Below are 19,631 nucleotides of genomic sequence, written 5' to 3'. Positions count from 1 at the left end.
CGTGGGTGGTCATGACTTCTATTGTATTTAGGGGTTGATTTGTTTTTTCCCATTTTACACCGAATGGTAAAGCCATATCCGATGAAACGCCATCCGGGGCTGATTATAAATTGTATTTCTCATGCTGGAAGTGACACTGGTGTAACATGGCTGGATCTGCTGTGGTGGCCTCCTGCAGGGTGTCACCTCTGATGTGTCCTACAGTTGTTTTGGTTTTGATGGATGTGTCCACCGGCGAGTGAGCCCAGTCTCGTGCTGCCCGTGGACCAATCGGGACGGTCTTGACTGCGACGAGGGACAAACGTTAAGTGGGAGATGGCGCCCAGCTCGAAATCGGAAAAGGACGACAGCAAACAGAAAGCTCAAAGAAAACGCAAAGACCATGTCGTGAAGCTTCTCATGCGTGGGAAGGTAGGCATGAATCCACAACGTGATTATAAAAACCAAAAAGAGTGGTTCGGAAACAACGCAAGAACGCTCCGGTGTTAGCTGCTAACTAGCACGTAAGCTAACATGTAATGGCAGGCAGGTGGCTACTGAGCCAATGCTACAAAGTATGAAAACCTTCAGGTCCCCGTAGTTAATAGCAATGTTTCTTATTATATGTATGTCTCGGGGAATTTGCTAACATGCTCGTAGACACCCGAACGCGAATGAACAGTGTTAGCCTACTAGCTAAATTAAAGCTCCCTCGGCGTTAGCTTCTGCTAAACCGCAGCAGGAACTTCCACTAACGTTGCTGCACACTTCGTAAAAGCAACCCCAACCCTCAGAAACAACGTTAACCATTTTACTTTATAGACAACTGGTTTACTGTATGCGTGCTCGGGCCTTTTTTGCTATTGTGCAGGCCATCGAATGAAGCTTATTTTCCCGTGTAGTTTTCGTTGTATCCAGAACGATCACAACAGACGAAGCTATTCCGTTTATACAGCATTTTCCACATTTTCTAAACGCCTTTAGTTGTCTACATCTGAATCTACTCTGTTGCTTGTCTCGCAGCTGTCGGGGCAGTTTTCTCAACGCCTGTTTAGGAAGCTTCCACCTCGGGTGTGTGTCCCATTAAAGAACATCGTCAACGAGGAGTTCCTGAGAGCAGGGTCAGTGTGTGTTTGTTTTCTACTAGTCCTTGTTGAACTGTGGTCTGGAGTCAGGTTTGTTGATGCTCTGTCTGAATATGATCCTTCTGGTAGCGCTGGTGCAACTTTTCTTCTACCAATATGTTTATCTCTGAATATTATGGGTCCATATATTATTTTTTTATGGCCGTATTGTCATGGGCGATACATGATCTCTTTTATAAGGTCACTGGTCATTGTAGCACCCCTACCTGCTAGTGAACATTGCATTCAGAATGAGGGTTGACCATGTGTAATACTGGTCAAACTGAAGCATGTATGACAGTAATGTGTCACTCTTTTGGTTCCAGACACGTCTTTCTTGGCTTCACCAAATGCGGCCGCTACGTTCTGTCATACACCAGCGACTGTGGAGAAGATGATGATTTCTCTTTCTATACCTACCATCTCTATTGGTGGGAGTTCAACCTGCACAGTAGACTCAAACAGGTAAAGGAAAGGAGTTGTACTCAGTAAAACCCTTAATGTGTTCCATCCTGAAGACTCGCATATAAAGAGAGGAGGACTAACTCGATGCAATACCATGTCCTGGAGAACTTGGATAAGTGAAATGAATGTGTAGATATCTTGTTCTTTGCCTCATGTCTGCCTTTTCTCTTTAGGTCCATCATGTACGTCTGTTTGCAGGAGAGGAAATCTACAGCGACCTGTACCTGACTGTGTGTGAGTGGCCCAATGACCACTCCAAAATTGTCATCTTTGGCTTCAAGTAAGGAATAATATACACATCGATCAACAGCCATATGGCGCTGATTCAGTTTGAGCTAGAATAATGTTATTGCAGTGTGAAGGTAATGATAAGTAATTTATGTGTGGTTCTTCCTGCCAGTACACGCAGTTCAAGCTCCGTTCTGATGAACTTAATGATGAGTGATGAAAACAACAGAGACATCTACATCACTATTGCCTCCATGCCTCCTCCTAAACCTTGCTCTTACTGCTGCCCAGTTCCCTCAGCCACTACCATACGCACAGGTAAACAGACACAGAGACGGACTACTTCACCGTTTACTGCCTCCGTCTCTCTCCTTCATCCGGCTTCTTTTCTCTCCCCAGGAGGTGGTGAGTGTCTGGAGCATGGCTATGTACTCAACAGCAGGTACCAGGTGGTGTATCCGTTTCCCACTTTCCAGCCAGCTTTCCAGCTGAAGAAGGACCAGGTCATCTTGTTAAACACTAGCTACTCTCTGGTGGCCTGTGGGATTTCACTCTGCCCAGGTAACACACGCACATGAATGGCATTATCAGTGCATTTGTTTAACCTGGCCTTTTTGTTACGTCTAACAAGACTTTGCTTTTAAGATCATCATATTTTAGACCTCTTTTTCAGATAGGATGCCAGGTCAACAAATGGCAGAAAATTGCTAATCTCTGCTATGTCCAAAATGCCAAATTGGTTCCACTGTGTCATTGATAAAGTTGTTATTCCTGGGCCAGTCTCAGGAGGTGCTACACTGATGCTGTGTAGCAAGATTTCAGCATCTCTTTTACTGTCTCTTGCAGGTCAGCAGGGTCAGTCTTCACAGATCCTTTACACAAAGAGAGCAACTCTGTCAAGTCAAGCATCAGCATCTATATCCTCCACCACCATGGCCTCTTCTTCTTCATTACCTCAAGGATCTCCTGAAAGCCGATTGCCACCGAGCATACCTCCTCCGACTCTCTCATCTCCGAGCCAGTCACAAGCAGCCGTGCGAGCCAGGGAGTTTGCAGCTGATCTCTTCAGGCGGGCCCAGGGAGGAGGAGGAGGAGGAGGGAAAGAAAATGAAGGCCAGGTAGAAAGGAGACCAGCTGATGGTGGTGAAAAAGAGGAAGCGCCGACACCAGGAGACAAAGGAATAAATGCAGAGAGGAGGAGACATGAAGAGGATTATAGGGAGAGGAGAGAGGAGGAGAGACGGACTAATTTAGCTTCGACATCAGGTGGGAGCCACCGTTTGACACAATGCTCTGAACAAGTGATGTCTCCTGCCTCCTCTACCTCATCCCCTTCGTCCCCTCTGACCCTGTCCTCATCCCAGGAGGTCGGCCCCAGCGAGCCTGGATATGTTAATTATTCATGTCTGCACTACTGCCTCCAACAGCCGGGGGCCACAGAGCAGAATGCAGGAGGTGAGAGAATGAGGGGAGGACACAGAATGAACCGGTGTTCCAAATTGCATACTTTTTCTTTTTACTTTTAGTCCATGCTGCAGCTGCCCTTACAAAGTACATACTGTTGCATGCAGTGTGCAAACACTTGGGATATACCGCATCATAACATTGCACCTTGAACTTGAGCCTCTTGGCGGATTGTGGGTCAGAATAACAGAAAAGCATGCTGGCAGGTGTAGAAGGACATCCTGATATTTTTGACACACTGCCTTTGGGACATTCTACATGTTTTTCTGGCATACTAAATTGTATGGTTGAATGGGCATTTTAACATACAGTGTGTGAAAAAAAATAACCCTCCAGTCTGAAGCTGCTGACTTCTTCCTCTCTGATTCGTCTCACCAGGTTATGAAGATGATAAAGTTCAGCTACCTTTCACAGTCACTGACCTTAAAGGACGGAACCTGCAGCTGGTTACCACGCCACACAATGGACAGGTGCGTGTTTGCATTAGTATTTCTGTGGCTGTAAATTCAGCAATATTAGAAACATTGTGCTTCGGCTTTTCTAGTCTAATACAGTTGATCATTTTTTACTCTCACAAAGCGTATTATCTGTCGACTGCGGAAGGGATGCCTGTAACTTTTCAAGAGCTATTTATTAGAAAGGTCGGCGTGAAGGTCGAAATACCATGCTGGTTACAAATATTCTGCAATCTCACCTAAAAATCAATCAAAACAGCGCAAGACCATTTTCAATAATGTCATGTATCTGTTTACAACTTCTGTAACAGAACCTGCATTCAGTGTTGCATGTTAGTGTAACTGTAAACAGGAAAAAAATTGCTCAGTTAACAAAAAAATAAACATAATTCACAAGTGTAAATATATAGAGTTTGTGTGTTTAAACTTGGTACTTTAAAAAAAAGAAAGTGTTTCATACATTTGAACCTATGTGTTGTCTCTTGCAGAGTGTGTGTGTGGAGCAGTTGACTCTAGACTTTGAGTATCTCATCAATGAGGTGATCAGGAGCGATGCTGCCTGGGCGCCTCAGTTCTGCTCCTTCAGTGACTATGATGTGGTGATATTAGAGGTCAGTGCACACACACAAATATCCTATTCACTCACATGATACCTAAAACTGTCTCATTAGACCTGCAATATTTGGTTTCAGTGTATTTTAGACAGCTATGCAAAATGTACTCATTTGAATTGTCGGGTACATAGTGAGACCAAAGAGAGTACAAAAAGAGTGTGTAGAGCTGGCACATTTTCACATCTAGTAATTGAATAGTTTATTTCGATGGAGTTGTTGGAACAGTGGACAGACTAACCAAGACTGTTTTTAGTGAGTTTTATTTTGGTTCTGTCTAAGTTGAATGAAGTCTGTTTTATGACACATCGCCGCTCGAACACATCTCCCAGCAGAAACGATGGGGGTGCTGCACACACGCAAACGTAATATAAATCCACAATTGCTGACGAAAAAGAGCCAAATTGAACCTTCCAACCCCGTCAAAGAAAAGAGAGAGAAAATATCCATTAATGACTTTGGGGAAATGCGAAAAATAATGATCCGCCCGTATTTCCTACCTTGTTCCACACACTGTTTTGCTACAGTAAATAGATGTTTAGCTCTTGTGTTTCTGAGCTGGAAAAACAGGGAAGAAGGAACATTTAGCATTTGACCTGGATCTGTGTATGATGTGTACCAGGTGTGTCCTGAAACCAACACTGTGATGATCAACATCGGTCTGCTCTTACTGGCCTTCTCCAACTCGGATGAGGAGCACTGCAGGTACTTGTCCTAATTAAACCCAAAGCTTTAATCAGCCCTGCATCGGCCTATTTATTCTGACCCTTCTAACTCATTGCTTTTGTTTCCAGGCCAAACACGTATCATTCCAACCTGCAGGTCAGCTGGGATCTTAACACTGGCATGTGTCGCACCGTCGGTGTGGGTGACCTTACAGAGGTCAAAGGTCAGACCAGGTGAGGATGTACTGCCACCCCCTAACACACCTTTCTCTGTGTTTATTTCTGTTGTGTTAAAGGTGTCAATCTGTATCTCTTTTCAGTGGGAGTGTGTGGAGTTCTTACAGGAAGTCCTGTGTGAACACGGTGATGAAGTGGTTGGTTCCCGAGAGCAGCTCCCGCTACATTAATCGGATGACCAACGAAGCCCTACACAAAGGTGAGTTGTATACACATTTTATTAATACATTTTAGCAGCCAAAAGAAACATTGAGTTTGGTGTTCCGTTCCCTGTTTTTTTAACACACAGGTCCAGACACTTTTTGTTTTCTTATTTTGATTAGACTGTGTATCGATACGTTTGAATTGTAATCGGTCATCTTCTCACCTGTAGGCTCGTCCCTGCAAGTGTTGGCAGATAGTGACCGATGTACCTGGATTGTATTATGAAGAAAGACGACGTGTCAAAGCAGCAGAAACAAAAGCACACGCAGGTAAACAACGACATGGCCTCATCGTCAGTATGGAGCTCTGCTATCTCAGTAAAACTGCACACGTTCAGCCCTGCGCTTTGATAACAATACATTCAAACACGTGTCAAATTTGAAACTGAACAAAGAAAGCTCTAGATGCTGTAAGGATGACGTTTTTTTTGGTGCTCATTGTTTAATTTTACAGGTTTCTTCATCTTTTTCTTTTGTAAGTGTGCACTGTAGTATTACAACCACCAAAACCAAGAGCTGGACTGAGCGAAGATTTCGTTTTTACTTTTTTTTTGTTTTTATACATAAAGGCGTTATTTTCGTGTGCGTGTCTCTGTAACTGAACGTATGCAATATCTGCACCTGTGTGATGTTCACAAAAGGGATTTCATCCAGTTGTCCAGCATGTTTAATGGATATGTAACTTTTGACATATTCTGCTGCTTCTGAACAAATTGTTTCCTCACCTGGACCAGTACAGACTGGCTGTGTTGGTTAATGACGGCAGTATTTAATATGAGACAAGCTGAACCCTTGTACTGCAGCGTTTGACTCCTAAGATCTTTTTAAACTTATGTCATGGAAGTAGAGGGTTTTCTTGGGGGGGGGGGGGGGGGGGGGGGGGGTACATGCTGTATGTTTACTGGCATTGAAGTAAGAAGTATGTTCTCTTGGGATATTTTGTGAAAATAAAAAGTTCAACGTTTTTTTTTTGTGAGAATTTTGTATGAAGATTTTGTCTACGGTCTACATTGTAGCTAAACTGATGGTTCCCAACCAGTGGGGTTGTGAAAAAAAGTGTTGCTTGAACCTCTATATACTTATACTACTACTGTAGTTTTTGCTTTATTTCTCATGAATTACTGGATAATTTTTTGTCCTGAAGTTACTCAAATAAAACAACGAAAATAATTCTTAATTGTCTTGCCTCAGGAAATGCCACTTAAATGTCATTATGTTGTTGTCTGACATTTAATATAATGACGCTACAAATTAAATCAGTTCTTCATCAGCAGATGACTACTGGAAGGTAAATTGCGAAGTGTGACAAGGTTTCGCAAATACTGCAGGCTTCATTTTAAAGGGACATTACAATGATTTTCACGTCGAGATCAAGAGAATGTCTTCTTAGGTTCTGGATGAGTTTTCTAAAGTTTTGAAAAAAAATGCCTCCGTGCTGACAGTAGCTGTGATGGGAGGCAATATGTTTTCATCTCATTAGGACAACTTCACACAAATGTCTAATCGGATAGTTGTAGGATAGAAGTGGGTATTTAAGAAGCAGTTTTACATATTTTTCCCACTTTTCTGGAAGTGCAGTACTACATCACTGGAGTAAGGGTTTACAGAACCCCCCGTGTAGGTGACGTGGTTGAGCAAACACCAAGAACAAAGTGAGGAGTCCGAAAACAAGTTTTGAGAGCAATCACATCCTTTTAGTTAACAGTGATAATAAAGGTATTAATGTTGATCACAGATTTAAGTACAAAGGTCTTCAGAATAACATCAACAGGACTTAATTTAGAAAAGGTTCAGCAGCACGAGCCAAGGGCAGAATCCAAGTTACAATTTTTTAATATAGTGACATCGCAGTCAGCAGTGGATTTTATTTTGTAGTCTGCCCTGATCAGTTGAATATACCCTTGCTTCCTCTTTAGTGCTCTTTGGTGGCATCTTGGTGGTCAGACCATCCTCCACCATTAAAGTCACCATATTCACATGCTTGGTCCATTATCACAATAAAAATATAGTTAAATGATCTGGATAGTGCACATAGCACAACATATTTCTTAAGGCAGTAATGGTTAATCGACATACAAATAGTTTAGATATATGACAATGTTCACAAAAGGTACATAATATACTGCAAGTTATCCAAAACATGTTCACCAGTGATACCCAGAAAATACACATCTACTTTTACACTACACACACTTTTTGAGATAGCTGTAGCTGGTACGTCTAGCTGGTACAGAGGTTGCCATGGATGAAGTGTAGTAAGTTCTGCTGATTAGTTGGGATGAGCTTTGACCTTGTCCTGTGGCTCATTCAACTAAAACTGCATCTATGAAGGTGTGTGTGTGGTGGTCCAGCAGTCTGTGCGTCTTGTGTGTGTGTGTGTGTATTTTGAAAAAACAAATGGATGATCGATGGATGAAGAACAACAAACTTGGCAGAATCATCACAACAAGGCTCGACTGTCACCAGTTCATATTTTTTTTGTGTCACAGCTAGTAAAAGTTCATGACAACACCAAAACTACTTCACAGGACCATTTATTAATCCACCGATACAGAATATATAGAATACAAGCTTTTTTTTTCAGTCTAGAAATCTCTCAAAGGCACAGGGTATCAGTTAATTGAAACAATTAATAAGAAATGGCATGAAGTAAAATATGGCATCTACAAATAGCTGTCGATCAACATCTGTGTGCCAACAAAATGCATGATTCAGTATAATTGCAGATGCTACTCTGAGACTTAAAAAAAAAAATGTATATTTCAGATAGTTCCGTTCATTAAAGTCCAGCTTCCCTGCATAGTCATCGCTTTAAAGGCATGATACGTGTTACTTTTGAGTTACGACTACAATGGAGAACAATGGAGTCTTCCTATCTCTCCACAGCAATCAGGTCAGTGGTTAAGGCGGGGCAGGAGGGACTCGAGACTTAATAGTTGAGGCTGGACAAAAGTGGCTACTGGCATCGAGCCACTGGATAAACAGGGAAGGCACAGGAAACAAGGGAAGGACTGCAACATATCAAGTGAAGGCAAAGAGAGGCAGCAGCACAAAAGTACAAAATTGGCAAGGGCTCTTCCACTTTTTCACATGCTTTGCACACACACGACCACACGCACACACACACCAGACAAAAACACGCTCAACACCAAACATCAGCTGTTTGCAAACCAGAAGCATACACAGTGTGACAGAATGAGATGGCATGAATTTAAACTTAAAGCAAAGGGTGTGTGTAAAGTGTGTGTGTGTGTGTGTGTGTGTGATAATTCTACAAATAATAGGCTAAGGTGGCGTGCCGTCCGTCAGAGGGTGCAGATTGAAACTTGTCCTGGGCAGCTTGGCGGGCGGCTCCATCGAGTCCTTCTCGTCAGCCAACGCACTCAGAGAGCTGGACTGCATCACGAGGTCGCCGCCCTCGTCCTCGCTCTCGTCTTCCTCATCATCCTCCTCTTCTTCTGGTGGAGAAAGGCATCGGTGTGGCATTAAGTGACCTGGTAAACTTGAAACTAATAATAATCGTGAACAGAACTGGAATTACCTTTGTCCAGGTCCCGAGAGATTTGGTTCTTGATGGTGCTGGCAAACTGCAAGACAGTTAAGATTTGTACTTTTACATACATTGATCACCAAGTGCAGACTGCTACTATGTGACTATGTGCAGACACGTACTTCTCCCATGACCGCAATGGGTGTCACTCCTTTAGCCTGGGCCACCCTGTGTTCTATCAGGAAGTACATGTACTCGTCATACAGCAGGCGGATCAGGTGAAAGGAACCAAAGCTGGCGGCGCTGCGCAGAGTCAGGTCCCGGATCACCATGGAGCTGGTGAGAAAGCAGAGAAGATGGTTAAAATTCAACATAAAACCAAATCATTTTTTATATCACATTTTTTATTTATTTTTCCTCTCACCTATAGAAGGACCAGTTGAGCAGGAAGGCCTTGGCAGCCTTTGGTAGGGCGATAGAGTTGTGCTCATATGGCTTAAGGGCCTCAGAGACAACACCATCCAGCCAGGTGGCCCACTGCTCCAGAGAGTTCTGCTGCTGCAGAGTCATTTTGAAGTCTTGCTCCAGTCGCTGTACCACACTGTCGTCACACTGACATACCCAGGATGCCTGCTCCTGAGGGGGGGGACACACACGGATGAACAGTGTTCATGGTTCTGCTTCTTCTCCATTTCACCTTAAACACTAATGTTCATTAATAGATGAGATGGGGGGGAGACAGTAGTAGTACCTGTACGTTAGTGAAATCAACCCTGTTGAGGTCTGAGAGCATCTGGTTGATCTGAGCTGAGTTCTGGAGGACAGCACGGGCTGCCTGGGCCAGGTGATTCAGGCTGGTGTAGCGGCGCAACGTCTGGGAGAAGGAGCCCACACACACCACCTGAAAGGACAAAGGAAGGAAGAGGACTGAAGTGAGTCACTATAAGAATGCACATCAAGCACAATGGGGCATCCCATTACGTATTATAAAAAGTGGTTACTCAGGATTAAATTGCCATGCCAGATGTGAACTGTCTGAATTGGATCTAGACCTCATGTGGATAGACCTAAAAACCTGCAAACATTTGGCCATGTGAGGGTATGAAATAGAAAGATAATGCATGGAAATACCTTGATGCGAACCATTTCTTCTGGGATGTTCATCATGGCACCTGTCAACCAATTCTCCAGACTCTTGGCAAAGTTGCGGATAGCCTGAGTTAAGGCACCTGGGGGAGGGTTTACGTTTATGTTTAAACATGCAGGTGTGTAGAAGATTAAAGGAGGCCTGAATGCTGTAAATCTGTCTCAGTTGCCTCACTAAATACTTTTGTATTACAGGCCTCTTATGGACCTTAACTTACTAGGGATGGGTCTCAGTACATCAGGGATGAGGATCTCCACCAGAGTCTGGTAGAGCAAGTTGTCGCACTCTTTCGTCCAGCGCAGCACTGGCTCGTACTTACACAGCACCACCAGGCATGCTTTGGGCAGACGCTTTTCAGACTCATTGTGCCTGGAGGCGGAAAGAACAGACCATACTAGTTACTGGTCATGGCAGTGGAGGCGGAGATATATTTCTTGATGTATATATTTCTTCTACTGTCTTGAGTGTATTAATGACACTTACAGGTTGAGTGATTCTGTGTCACTGCTTTGGCTGAACCTCCAGAAAGATTTCCACAGTGTCTCCACCAGCGTGAACTGAAGGTTGACCATCACGTCCAGAATGGCCTGTGGGAGATCACACACACAATACCACCACAGCTGGGTCAACAGTAACTACGTCAATGGCTGTGACCCGTGTATGTAGACAGAGGAGAAAGGTAACATGGCTGTGTGTGTCTTTGTCCATGACTGCCTACCTCACAGTGTTCTCTGTAGAGAGTCTGAAAGGCCTTGAGGTGTTCAAAAAGGATCCCATCAGGCATGGTTCCATCCTGCAGATCAATGTCCACAAAGTCTGGCAGCGGCCTTGATGCCTCTGCACAAGAGATAGCAGTTGTTCACAGCTTGCATAGGAGTATCGTGAGTACCAAGAACAAATCATATACTTTTAAGAGACTATTACTAGAGAAATGGTGAACATTTTGCAGATTGCAGGTGATTCTCACCGAGAAACTGCTGATACTGTTGCACCTGAGCAGAAATATCACACAGTGCCGCTCCCTGCTGACCGAGCCCACCAGATGTTCCATTAGTGATCCCCTGTGCCTTATGAAGTGGCTTTATCCTATGAGACAGAGTAGCCATCGATCAGAGAGATAAAGTCACAGGGAAACACTTGGAACCTCTTAAGCATAACAATTGTAACATCTTGTTGTTTGAATGGATCATCTACCAAAGAGAGGCACATATGCCGAGGACCACCAAAACCACGTGAGAGGCATTTTTTAATTGATAAGGCATACGTGTATGTGGCAACATGTGGCTACCTGTTTTTCTGTGAGAAAGGCTGCTGCCTCATCGCCATGTGCTGTTGTTCATCCATCAGCCTGAGCAGTGGGGAACCAGATTTGATCCTCAGACCGTAGTAGTGGTACTTAGAGTTCCCCCTGCAACACACACGACGAGTTATGACCACGCCTTGAGAGCTCGTCTAGCAAAATCAATGCATGTGTGTGTGTCTATATACCTGGTTCCTAATCTCCGTGTACGCAGCCCCATGAAGACAGACCTGATCAGTTTGCCGAAGGATGCAGCATTAACGGGTTCTAGTTTCTGCTCCTGGCAGTGCAGCAGGTAGTGGTAGTAGAGGGTGCAGCGAGGTAAACTCACCCCCTCCGCCCCCTCATAGTTATCACATAGCCACTGCACCTATAGCGAGGATGGACAGTAGGAGAGTTACGTTTTATGAACTTTCAAGTCTCAGATCAGAACCAGTACATTGTTCACTTTGAACTTGGGTACTCACAGTAGCGGGTGGGGCACGAGAATTAGGGCTGGAGTAAGTCTGTCCTCCTCCTCCTGCACCAGCTCCTCCTCCTAACACATAACCTCCCTGAATGACGTACCCAGCTCCGCCCGCAGCAGCTCCACCACTACTGGCTCCCGCTGTTGCCACAGAAACCGGCTGCGAGGTCACAGAGCCGGTGATGTCGGACACAGAGCTCGGCGTGGTCTCGTAGTACGAGGAGGAGGAGGTGGGAGGGGTCTGGGAGTAGAGGGGCGAGTCAGAGAAAGGGTAGTTGCTTGATCGGCTGGACAGGAAAAGACATACAAACAGAAACATATAAATGCACAGCTGTGTGACCAAGAACGTAACAAGGTGTGTGAGACAGCATAACTCCGTCAACATGCCCATAGAGCAGGTTCTTCTCTACTCACATGGAGGATGTGGTAAAAGTGGCGTCTCCTTCCACATACTGCACCTGGCCGGAGTACACATGCTCCACCTGGACAAGAATCCAACAAGACACTTAATGCAGCGTTCGTTGGTTTTTTGGCCACTAAGGGGCAGCACAACAAGCTGTAAACACAATATTAACAGATTTTTACCTAATCAAGTTAGTTAAAGGCAAACATGTTAGCCAACAGTTGTTTATTTATACATCCAGGAGCAAGTAGCAATATCTGGCACCTTAGCTGTTCACCTGCTAGGTGCTGTCTTTGTCATTATGTGCAGGGCAGGAAGTGTATCAGGTTTTTAGAGCTTTTTGACTTGACTGCATGCTGCAGCTGAAAGCATCATGGAGCAGACTGAACACACAGGAGTTGGGGGGGGGGTTTATTTCTCTGTGGGTTCATAACGACAAGCCATCGATTGTTAAACTAAAATCAGGCAGCCTGGGGATGCTGTAGTGATGGTAGTAAAATGACATGCAAAGCAGGCAAGGCTTCATCGGCCAGTAACAGCGGAGAAACTAAACCATCAAATTACATGACCTTTACATTTAAATGTAACATACTTATTGTATATATTTTATTTATGTGTTGCGTGTCTGTTTACCTCCTGATTAATGTGCACGGACTGCAGGTTGTTGATGTGACCGGCCTGAATCCTCTTGGCTGCCTGCGACACCGCTTGCAACACTGACCTCTGCAGGTGAGTACAGCCACAGTGTGAGATAGAACTACGGGTGCTCAACCATTTTGCTGGGATTTGCTCCTGTGTGGTCAAATGGTAAATGAACGGCGTTTGCGTATATGCACGCATCTTACCTGTTGGGTGGTCTGCGCTGGTTGGATCGCCTGAGTAGTTACACCAGGGGCAGGTGGGCTGGAGTCTGACAGGCTGTCATTGGAGTGAACAGAGCCCTCTAGGGATGGCAGAGGGGGAGAGGTTTCATCAGATGATTAACAAATCAACAGAAAAGCCAGCCACCATTACCACAAGTCCAATACTCACGACACACTGCTTCCAAATCATAATAACAGCCACCGCAGAACATCTTGCTACAAAGTTATTTTTATTTTTATTTTTTTTGTTCCACTGAGGAGAGACTGGTAGTGGGTAGGAGAAAGAGTGTTTATGTCCAACTCTGCTTTCATCCTTATATCTCGCATGCAGAAGGACAGCCTTGGACAGCTAATCTCCCCAGATGGAGAGAGAAATCACTCCATCTTGTAAACATGCAGATCAGGTGAGAGAGGGAAATGAGAGATTCAGAAGCGATGATGGATGGAGGGAGGAAACAAGAGGATGGAGGGTGGGAGGAGGAGAGGGTGATATTCACTTCCTTGTACCTTTCAGGTGAGAAAACATTTCACTTAAACTGTTTTGCACCATCCTGCTCTGACTGTGCTGCTCTTATCTCTGGTTAACCACTGTAAACATACCGGTAGTTACACTTGAGTCAGCACAACCCTGCACAGCACACCACTCAATTCAATTTTGTGTATCTCACTTTCAAGGTACAGAAAGTGAGACGGTTACTTTCCACCTGGCAGTTTGGAAAGTTAAGAACTTTTTATTTAAAGGCAATCTGTGCAACCATTCTGTTCCTCTATTAGATTAATCCAATCCTGACCATTTCAAAATAATGGGCATGCCCACTCCCCTTATAACTACCGCCCAAAACTTGTTGATAATACAGGTATAAGTATTTTACAACTTTCACAACATGGTATTTTACATAGCACTGTAAATAATAGTCAATTAACTGATTTGTTTATCAACTTCTTCACTTGCTTTAATTCATTAATAAGATAATAAGAATATATGTTAACTGATGATGGAACTAGTTGTAGCCCTACACTATAGTAAACGTCTATAAGAAGATTTCTGACAGTTTAACAGGTAAATGCATGACGCTGTGAGCTACAACAGCCCAACTGCTTCAACACAATCCCTGCTGCAAAATGTATTAAGATTTTATACAGTTATTGATATTATGTAAGTCCCAACATATGTTTTTCCTTCTGTTTTGTTTTATACGGTTTTAAACAGGTTATTGCTGTATTAAAACCGTATGTATAGCTATACTGTCTTCAGTGGAAAGCTTTAAGTGTATCAGTCTAGCCTGCTATCATAAATGTGGATACATAGAACAAAAAGCACAATAGCTAAAGTATACCCTATTTTATAGAGCACGATAAGTAAGCTGAGTCAAACCCAGCTTTTTGCTGCAGTCCCTAGATATGGGGGAATGCCAGCTTTTAATAAGCACAATAATTCAGCAAAATTGGTAGTCATACTTCATGAGGGTGAGACAACCCCCAGGCCTGCGAGTCTCACTCTGGGTGAAAGTGCACAGTGTTACTTGACACTAGCAGGCAAAAATGATCTACGAATAGACGGCCCTAAAATAAACATACAGATAGACAACGTTGGGTTCGGTTCCCTCTCATATCCACACTATATTTTAAAAGTACCAACTTATTTTGTTGTGGCTGAGAGTATTTGATTTTTAATTCAGAATATATGTTTGAAAAAGCAACGGTATGGATTAATAATATCTGGAAATAGTTCAAAGCATTAGCCATAGATACTGGCTTATCTTATTGTATTTATTAATTATTTGTTATTACCACTGCAGGAATTGAACACTTAAAGCCATGCTGATTAATATAATTGAAAAACAACAAAAATAATGATACCACCGAATAGACCAGCAAAAGCAGCAGAGTAGAAGTTAACGTTAGGGTCTATCCATCAGCCATGCAAGCTCCCGTGTTCAGGACTATGCAGCCTAGCAACCAAGTCCATCAGCTTATTTTGTCCTCATAATGTATGCAGCACCCAACCAGACAGGCAAACTACATCAGTGTTTTTTTGATCCTGGTGGGATTTAGATCTCTGCTTAATCTTCATTCTAGGAAACAAATCAAACCATTATGAAGACGGAAAGCAACGATATAAATTACTATTAAGATGTCTAAGATGTCTGTAGATAGCATTGGAACATGTTTTTGTGAAAATCTAGAACTGGAATAAAGATAATACGCTCTGCATTTATTTGATTTGGTGCAACTTATTCACCAAGTAAAAATGATTGATTGATGAATCGTTTTGGTCTGAACATTCCCATTTCAATTTCTTTGAGCTAACAGTGACATCATTCAATGTATTCATTACCTGACCAGCAACAGTCCAAAACCTAAAGATATTCAATTAAATACATTGATGTCAAACAGAGGAAAGCAGATAATCCTCACATTTGGGAACCCTGAACTAGCATTTTCTCATCAATGAATGACTTGAACTTCATAATAAATGTTGTTGAAGATTAATTTACTGTTGTTAAGCACTGTTTGATGTCACTTTGGTTTCAGTTCCAAGAGCCCATAATGGGCCCTGGTAGCTAAAGACAAGCATTTGTCGTCATTTTACAATTAGATTTACACACAGCTCACATGCTGTTTCAGAACTAGAATCCATCCCTATTGACCCGACAAACTGCCTGTAGCTTTTCACCCCAAATACGTTATACATGGCAAACTCAAGCTTGCTCATACTGCATGCCGTATCCTTCCCTCCTGTTGCTAATAAAAATGTGTATTATGTGTGTGTGTGTATTACGTAGGTATGTCCTTCCATGGTCTCTCACCTGTAACAGTTACTATGATGTACTGGGGCGAGTTGCTCTGACCATTACTTTTCTGGACCGCAGAGTGCTGGATGTCTGGGGATACATAGTGCTGCGTGGGAGTCGTCAGAACCACTGCCTTCTGGCTGGTGGGCGGCGCTTGGGAACAAAGTGCATCCTGTCCTGTCTTTGAGACGGTGGCTGATTGGTTAGCCGATGCAATGGTTCCCGAGGCTGGTGTGATCTCGGACAGGAAGCGCGCTGCCTTTGTGGACGAGGGTGTGGCGGCAGCGGTTGTTGCTATGGTTACTGCGTTGCTCTGCTGAGGCTGAAGGTCCTCCGAGTATCCAGAAGTTGCCATGGCAACCAATGCTTTGAGGCACCAGTTCTGTATAAAAAGGAGAGGGCACCCACTGATGAAAGTGTGACACACATACATATATCACAACACACTTTTGGTTACTTTACCCCTCAGTGGTTTGGCCACACACATATAGTGTGCGTACGCTGACGTGTGTCCACAGATGGAACACAAACCAGAGGAGGAAGTGGGGCTTTTGTCTGAAATGAACTGTAGTCGAGAGCTTTTCCTGTTTGGTCCAGCATGAAGCACGACATCAGGCACCGTGAATACAGCAGATAACTTATTTTCCATAACATGGATCATTGACTGTGAGATAGTGTTTCATAAGTGTGAAATAAAACAACAAGATGGTGAATATCTGGACAGTCACAGACATGAAACATCTGGAAAGGCACTCGTGTTAATCTTTGAACCCACTGTCAGTCAAAATGTAAGGCCATCCCCCTGGAAGATAAGCCACTCCTGCATAAACCAACACGGCAAACAAGACAGTCAGATGATCATCCGGCACACCGTGTTCAGTGAGATCTACGTCGGAACAAAAAACTTTTTCAAAGTCACAAAAAAAGCCTATGAAACATACTACGCACTCATATCTCGGCGTTTGTGACGTATAAACGAGTTGCGCGAGCAGTTTCACGTGCTTTTCTGTCAGCTTTCTGAATAGCCTCCTTGAAAAGTGAGTTGAGAAGACGAGAGTGATAGCTTCCTGGGCTAGCAGTTCCGCCGAGTTGTGACGTTAACGAGAGCTATAGCCAGTTGCTAGTTACTCGTGGCGGGTAGTTAATAAATCCACGACCACACCAACCAACATGTTTTATTATAATCCCACGGTCATCGAACCCGTAAAACATACAATCAACATTCTAACATATGTTCCAAAAAAGTACGGTTGGCACTACAACACACCCGCCATCTTGTGCTCTTATCAAATATCTGACATCGCCATAACAACGGTCTGCATTCGGAAAGAAGCTAGCAACCACTCTCATCAGCGACAAGCTCGACCAATATCACGATAACGCTGACGGTTGTACAAAGAAGCACATATAAATATATAAAACGATCAAATTAAATGAAAATTCTGATATATTTTACGTGTTCACCTCTCGTGTATTCCAATTTTATCCTTTTTAGTCGTTGAAGTTATTTTCCCCTTAGATTTAGGTTGTTGTTGTTGACTCCCGTTGCTTGGTTCTTGTCGCCAGGACTACCGTGACTATGGCGCCTTGCCTTCACCGGGGCAACTGTTGCTACCCTCTCGTCATCACCCCGCCCTGCACTAAATGCTGATTGGCTGACTCGGGAGGTGGTCGCAGCGTCAGTGAAATATGCCGTCGTTCATTGGTAGACGGTCCGTGTCTGTCACTTCCACCAGAGGCGAACGTCAAACCACCACTTTTAATGTTACTTTTTCATGGGAAGTGAACGGATGTCATTTCAGTCACTTCACATAAAATGGTGCTGCCGTCACTCATCACCTATATGCACTACATGCACTGACACATTTTTGGACTATTATCTCTGTACATTGTATATTCATTTTATTCTTAATACTAAGGACATTTGGACATCCCACATAATATATTCTTGCCCATTAATTATTAATTAATATATACATTTCACATATTTTAAATAGTGTTTTATTAATATTGTATTTTTTCTATTCTATATGTATGTTTCTTGTCTAGGCACCAAAGTGAATTCATGTATGTGAAAACCTAGTTTGATCTCGGCCCCCTCTATGGGCTCATATAAATAACTTATATTGTACAACAAGGAATAGACAATTGATTTCAGTCACTGTGGTACTGCCAGTTGGCCTCTGAAATCTCTTTGTAGTGTGTATGTGTGTACCACTTGCAGTGTACACCGATGTATAGCAGCCTAGTTATCTATGAGGTGAATGGATAGTGATCTCCATTCAATTCACGGCAGAGACGATAGCAAGATGGAGATTGTGTGGTGACACACAGCACAACCCAACTAACGTAAGGGACAGAAAGGCCAGCAAAAGGTCACAGGTGATTAGACAGCCAAGGGCTCCGTTGACACCTCTGGCATCATTCGCTACTTTATCACAACTTCTCTTTTTGCTCTATGCGCATTGTTGCTCCTAAAGGTCTCCGGTCTTATCTCCGGACATGACGAAGAGTAGAGGTAATTTTAGGGCCTTCTCCGAGATGCTGTGGCCTATATAAGGTATGAGCTGTCCAGAAAGAACCCACAAACCACACAGACACCTCAGGCGGCATTCGAAAAAACCTACAGTATCGTTTCGCTCTCAAGATGTGGAAGGCAGCACTCTTGACACTGGGATTGTTGGTGGCACTGGTTCATAGGGTGCGGTCCAATGACAGCCATCCCTCTTTCTATGGGGTGAAACTGTGTGGGAGGGAGTTCATACGAGCCGTCATTTTTACCTGCGGTGGGTCTCGCTGGAGGAGAAGCATAGAAGACTCAGGTAAGAGTGTGAATGTGCCCTGTTTACCATGATTACTAGCATCAAAGAGTAATATTAATATATTTGCCACTGCTTTTTTTTTTTTTAAATCAGCTGTTTTTGGAGAAGATGCCATTGACCCATGGAACACAAATCCCATCCCTCAACTTACTGGTGAACAGGAACCTGCAAAGTCCCAAGTATGGAGAGATCAAACATTGAACGAGGCATCTGTGGCTGCTGGATTCAGTCGCTCATCTCGCTCACCAATGTTTGAAGAGGTGCTGGAAGCTCTACGGAGGGCGGATAGGAAAGGACGGGATGTAGTGGTGGGACTGTCCAACGCCTGCTGCAAGTGGGGCTGCAGCAAAAGTGAAATCAGCTCTCTGTGCTGAATCTTGTTTCTAAAATACCTCTTGTCCTGTCACTAATGCAAGGCTCTATGTTTTCCTATGTAATTCCTTCATTTCATCACTCTACATCTCATCCAGCTCATCGTCCATGTGCTGACTATTGATACAGGAATGTAAATTTGTACTCAAAAGTATTGACTGTGATTATCACACATTGACATGTATGTTTGAATAAAGCGTTGTGTAATTGGTATAAAAGTATCTATTCCTCTTACAAAAGATACACTAAAATGATATTTCACACTGTTGGAACACTTCCACTTTTCGAAAGCCTCGTTTCCTAAATACAGTTGGGGTTTTGTCAAACATTTCGAAATGAAAGGAAGTGGTGGTGATTATGAATACCTAGAGTGGCCTCATATTCACTGAAGTATCTGTGGTTTTACAACGGTTAGAAGCCACATGTGACATATATTTACAAAGCACTGAAATCCACCTTCAACTACAGTCTCTGTGAAGTCTATGATGGTGGAATTGATTGTGTATTTCAGTGTGTTCATAGGGATGTGCTCATCCTCCTAT

General features: G+C 43.4%; 3 protein-coding genes across 6 annotated transcripts; 2 read left to right on the top strand and 1 right to left on the bottom strand.

The window, feature by feature from the left end:
- The first annotated feature begins 229 nt into the window (after positions 1 to 229).
- Positions 230 to 6,312, top strand: dcaf15 (DDB1 and CUL4 associated factor 15). Of its 2 annotated transcripts, none has more exons than XM_084006333.1 (13): positions 230 to 411; positions 1,003 to 1,100; positions 1,430 to 1,568; positions 1,742 to 1,848; positions 1,969 to 2,114; positions 2,196 to 2,357; positions 2,643 to 3,251; positions 3,639 to 3,730; positions 4,204 to 4,326; positions 4,949 to 5,031; positions 5,121 to 5,225; positions 5,312 to 5,427; positions 5,602 to 6,312. In XM_084006333.1, exons 1-13 carry the CDS (start codon positions 316 to 318, stop codon positions 5,655 to 5,657), a joined length of 1,932 nt encoding a protein of 643 aa, XP_083862459.1. In that variant the 5' UTR covers positions 230 to 315; the 3' UTR covers positions 5,658 to 6,312. The 2 variants fall into 2 exon arrangements, with proteins under 2 accessions (XP_083862459.1, XP_083862460.1); XM_084006334.1 differs by having other exon boundaries at positions 233 to 411; positions 2,199 to 2,357; positions 5,602 to 6,311.
- Positions 6,313 to 7,155: 843 nt separating this feature from the next.
- Positions 7,156 to 17,552, bottom strand: rfx1b (regulatory factor X, 1b (influences HLA class II expression)). 3 transcript variants are annotated; one of them, XM_084006710.1, is made up of 18 exons: positions 17,360 to 17,552; positions 15,911 to 16,277; positions 13,083 to 13,180; positions 12,871 to 12,960; positions 12,249 to 12,316; positions 11,836 to 12,121; positions 11,557 to 11,738; positions 11,357 to 11,476; positions 11,036 to 11,154; positions 10,787 to 10,905; positions 10,552 to 10,655; positions 10,286 to 10,437; positions 10,053 to 10,150; positions 9,673 to 9,822; positions 9,346 to 9,557; positions 9,104 to 9,257; positions 8,973 to 9,018; positions 7,156 to 8,886 (listed from the first exon to the last, which is right to left on the bottom strand). In XM_084006710.1, the coding sequence occupies exons 2-18, from the start codon at positions 16,248 to 16,250 to the stop codon at positions 8,717 to 8,719; spliced, it is 2,508 nt and encodes an 835-aa protein (XP_083862836.1). In that variant the 5' UTR covers positions 16,251 to 16,277; positions 17,360 to 17,552; the 3' UTR covers positions 7,156 to 8,716. The 3 variants fall into 3 exon arrangements, with proteins under 3 accessions (XP_083862836.1, XP_083862835.1, XP_083862837.1); XM_084006709.1 differs by having other exon boundaries at positions 7,156 to 8,889; positions 17,360 to 17,551; XM_084006711.1 differs by lacking the exon at positions 12,871 to 12,960 and having other exon boundaries at positions 7,156 to 8,889; positions 17,360 to 17,550.
- A 515-nt stretch (positions 17,553 to 18,067) lies between these two features.
- On the top strand, positions 18,068 to 19,191 carry rln3b (relaxin 3b). The gene is made up of 2 exons (XM_084004937.1): positions 18,068 to 18,717; positions 18,811 to 19,191. Exons 1-2 carry the CDS (start codon positions 18,543 to 18,545, stop codon positions 19,089 to 19,091), a joined length of 456 nt encoding a protein of 151 aa, XP_083861063.1. The 5' UTR covers positions 18,068 to 18,542; the 3' UTR covers positions 19,092 to 19,191.
- The last annotated feature ends 440 nt before the right edge of the window (positions 19,192 to 19,631 follow it).

The sequence above is a fragment of the Eutrigla gurnardus genome (assembly GCF_963514095.1).
Source record: "Eutrigla gurnardus genome assembly, chromosome: 3".
NCBI classification, from domain to species: domain Eukaryota; kingdom Metazoa; phylum Chordata; class Actinopteri; order Perciformes; family Triglidae; genus Eutrigla; species Eutrigla gurnardus.
This window is presented reverse-complemented; position numbering and strand designations above follow the sequence as displayed.